Source organism: Pyrus communis, chromosome 7 (assembly GCF_963583255.1).
Source record: "Pyrus communis chromosome 7, drPyrComm1.1, whole genome shotgun sequence".
NCBI classification, from domain to species: domain Eukaryota; kingdom Viridiplantae; phylum Streptophyta; class Magnoliopsida; order Rosales; family Rosaceae; genus Pyrus; species Pyrus communis.
The window spans coordinates 9734575-9737983 of NC_084809.1; the positions used below are offsets into that span (position 1 = coordinate 9734575).

The following is a 3409-nucleotide window of genomic DNA, read 5'->3' on the forward strand; positions in this document are numbered from 1 at the left end:
AGCAGTACCGTGGGCTTTTCGTTAAAACTCTCATTATTATAATGACTTCCAATGATCATATCTAACCGTCAATGAGTGATTAGTTAAGTACTTCAACGTATCCTAGTCAGTCCTGAAACTATGAGTAGAATTATAGAAGTCCCCAATTGCAATTAAATTTGGGCCAACATTCTTAACGAAACTCATATATCCTCCATCCTAAATGACTCAAGCCCAATATATCCTCCTTCCTAAATGACTCAAGCCCAATTCATCTTGGGCCCTAAGTATCGGACTAAACTTAGCCCAACTCAGCTTACTTAACCCTTAAATCTACGGTCAAGATGTTTCCCACTTCATAAGCCAATCAGGACCGTCCGCCATGCCATCCCAAACCACGCATAAAAGTGCTATAAAACCCTAATCTTTCACTCCCACCATCTTCTTCTTAGTAGCCCGCCGAGAAACCCCTAACCCTAGTTCATCGTCACCCAAGACACAGCGGCTACTACTCGGTGAGTAATCTCTCATATCCCAATCCTGCTACGGTTTCAAAAAGCATTTCCGTTTCATGTGATTTGATCTGTAAATTTTGAGCATCGAACGAGCTGTTTGATTGTGTGTTTTCGTAATTTGGATTGGTTTATGCGTCCGGGATACGTTTATTTGATTGCTGGCTTGTGTTTCTGTTTGTTTCCTGAGAAAATGGAGCACTGGGATAGCATTTTTAGCTTGATTAACTCTGTCTGGTTGCTGGGAAAGGTATCACTTTTGGAAAACGTTTTTGTTTTGCGTTGGGTAGCTGATATTTAGCTTAACTAGTGAACAAATGAGTTGATTTTTTCTGTAATTGTTTTCTTAATATTAATGTTTTGATTGTTTTCTTGTATGTTTATGTTTTCTGAATGTATTCAGTGTTGTGGATGAAATATGGGAAAATTGGTCTTACTGTATCGATTTTAGAGGTTTGGAATCGGTTATATTAATTTTTTTTCTACGTGTTTTTTATGTATTCCTGGTGTTTTTTATGTCCTTTACAAGTCTTAAATCTGTCGTTGTATAATTTTTAGTTAGCATGTGCTCCGAATTTAGGTAACTTTATTTATTTAAATTACAATTGCTCTATTGAAGTGAAGTAGAACTCCGAATTTGTTGTCTTTTGTAGATCTCGTGTCCGAATGCGCCTTTATCTTCATGTGTGATGCGAATAATTTATTGAGATGATAGTACTTAAGCTACTATTTTCATGTATATGTTCAGTTTGGTGTTTGTTGAATGTACTTGTCCTCTAAATGTTCTTGACTTTGTGATGTTATAGAGATGGGTGAAGAAGTCAAGGTAGTGGTTCCAGAGTCCGTGTTGAAAAAGAGAAAGAGGGAAGAGGAGTGGGCCTTGGCTAAGGAACAGGGGCGTGTAGCTGCCAACAAGAAGAAGGCTGAGAACCGGAAGCTCATTTACAACAGAGCAAAGCAGTATTCTGAGGAGTATGAGCAGCAGGTAGATATTGTCACTTTTCGTAATGTTCATTTTATTTGTCTGTTGCGTTTCTGCATGTTGGTCTGATTATTTGTTGTTGAAATTGGTTTGTTTCCCATGTTTAGGAGAAAGAGTTGATCCAGTTGAAGCGTGAGGCTAAGTTGAAAGGTGGATTTTATGTTGACCCAGAGGCTAAGCTCTTGTTCATTATTCGTATCCGTGGGTATGTTCTCAACGTTCAGCATAATGGAAATGAAGTCCAATGATATGTGCTCCGTATCTTATACTTTAATTTCTTAATTTTTCAGTATCAACGCCATTGACCCAAAGACCAAGAAGATCTTGCAACTCTTGAGGCTGAGACAGGTAGCACCCCTAACCCGTTAACCTAGTGATACAAATGCTAACCTTTCTATTAGGATTCCTTTAGCTTCTCTCTTTTTGTATTTTTAACGGTTGTCTGATGGTTTCACTGCATCAAGTGAGAAGGCTTTTCAATCTATCTGTTTGTTCTTTCAATAGATAGCTGATGATATCTTTAAACACAGTTGAGTCTTGATCATAGAGAGTTTATAGCTTTCCTATAGTCCTGTATATATCCGCTTGCCTGCATCCATTGTTAAAGTTATGAACTGTGTTAATTGGTGCCCACATATTTTCAGTTGTATGTTAAAAGTTTAATTTTGCTTTATCTTCTCAAACAGATCTTCAATGGAGTCTTCCTAAAAGTTAACAAGGCCACCCTCAATATGCTTCACAGGGTTGAACCATATGTTACTTATGGGTGTGTAAACATCTTTCACATTCTATTTTCCTTTGTCTCAGCTGTAAAAGTCTGGAAATGTATGATTAATACGAGTTGAATGATTTCAGGTACCCCAACTTGAAGAGCGTCAAGGAATTGATATACAAGAGAGGGTACGGTAAGCTGAACAAGCAGAGGATTGCCTTGACTGACAATGCCATTGTTGAGGAGGTTCGTACCTCGCTGCTAATGCGTATCTAATTGGTTTCATTAATTGCTGCATCTTTCTAACATGTGCTATTGTCACAGGCTCTTGGCAAATATGGCATCATCTGCACGGAAGATCTTATTCACGAGATCTTGACAGTTGGTCCTCATTTCAAGGAGGCGAATAACTTTCTGTGGCCATTCAAGCTTAAGGCACCACTGGGCGGTCTTAAGAAGAAGAGGAACCACTACGTGGAAGGTGGAGATGCTGGAAACCGTGAGAACTACATCAACGAGCTTATTAGGAGAATGAATTAGGTCCATGCAGTATTTCATTATTCCAGTCATTCGAGTTCTTTCTGTCAACTAGAGGGGATCTGGCACTTACTCCTTTGTTTAAGTTGAACACCGGTTTCACTTTTAAGGTTCATGACTTGTTTTGGTGTCGGAATATTTGATTCACATTTTGAAGACTTAAATGCTAGAAAGTTTTGTTACATTATATAAATGTTTTGCATTCGATGCTGCCTGCTTGTGTACTTTTGCCAAGGTTTTAAATTGGCTAGAGTTTCATATGTTTCGATGCCCTCATTTTTCTTTTCGTTTCGTGATTAAGTAAAACAATGAAGAGGAATTAGATGAAAAGATTGTCCTCAAAACAAAGTAGGAAAGGAATGGAGTATTCTGGAGTAGTAAGAGCATCTCCACCGGTTGGTGGAGGGCGATGGCAATTGGAGATGCGTTAAAGGGAAGGCTGCGCGGTTCATTTTCAGTTGCCTAGATGTTGTTAAGAAAAGTGAATCACCGCGGAGAGTTAGCGTTGTGAATTTGATGAATGTAGTGTTTGTGAAGCATGTGCTCGTATATGTTCTATTCGTCTGCTGATTAATTGGTTAGAAATTGGGAACAAATATTCTCCAAGGAAACGTCTGCCCGCAACTTCCGAGGAAGTTTTGGCTTTGAAGGAACCCTACACTTGTGTGAAAGTTACAGCTGATGCTG

General features: G+C 38.8%; 1 protein-coding gene across 1 annotated transcript; it reads left to right on the top strand.

The window, feature by feature from the left end:
- Positions 1–358: 358 nt before the first annotated feature.
- On the top strand, positions 359–2942 carry LOC137738855 (large ribosomal subunit protein uL30y). Its single transcript, XM_068478329.1, has 7 exons — positions 359–494; positions 1298–1476; positions 1581–1678; positions 1764–1821; positions 2160–2239; positions 2329–2431; positions 2510–2942. Exons 2-7 carry the CDS (start codon positions 1300–1302, stop codon positions 2723–2725), a joined length of 732 nt encoding a protein of 243 aa, XP_068334430.1. The 5' UTR covers positions 359–494; positions 1298–1299; the 3' UTR covers positions 2726–2942.
- The last annotated feature ends 467 nt before the right edge of the window (positions 2943–3409 follow it).

What these genes read in the sequence shown, in the direction of transcription:
- LOC137738855 (XM_068478329.1), top strand. Translation starts at nt 1,300, where the DNA reads ATGGGTGAAGAAGTCAAGGTAGTGGTTCCAGAGTCCGTGTTGAAAAAG. An exon ending in CTGAGGAGTATGAGCAGCAG is followed by an intron (nt 1,477 to 1,580) that starts GTAGATATTGTC and finishes TCCCATGTTTAG; the next exon opens with GAGAAAGAGTTGATCCAGTT. An exon ending in TTCATTATTCGTATCCGTGG is followed by an intron (nt 1,679 to 1,763) that starts GTATGTTCTCAA and finishes TTAATTTTTCAG; the next exon opens with TATCAACGCCATTGACCCAA.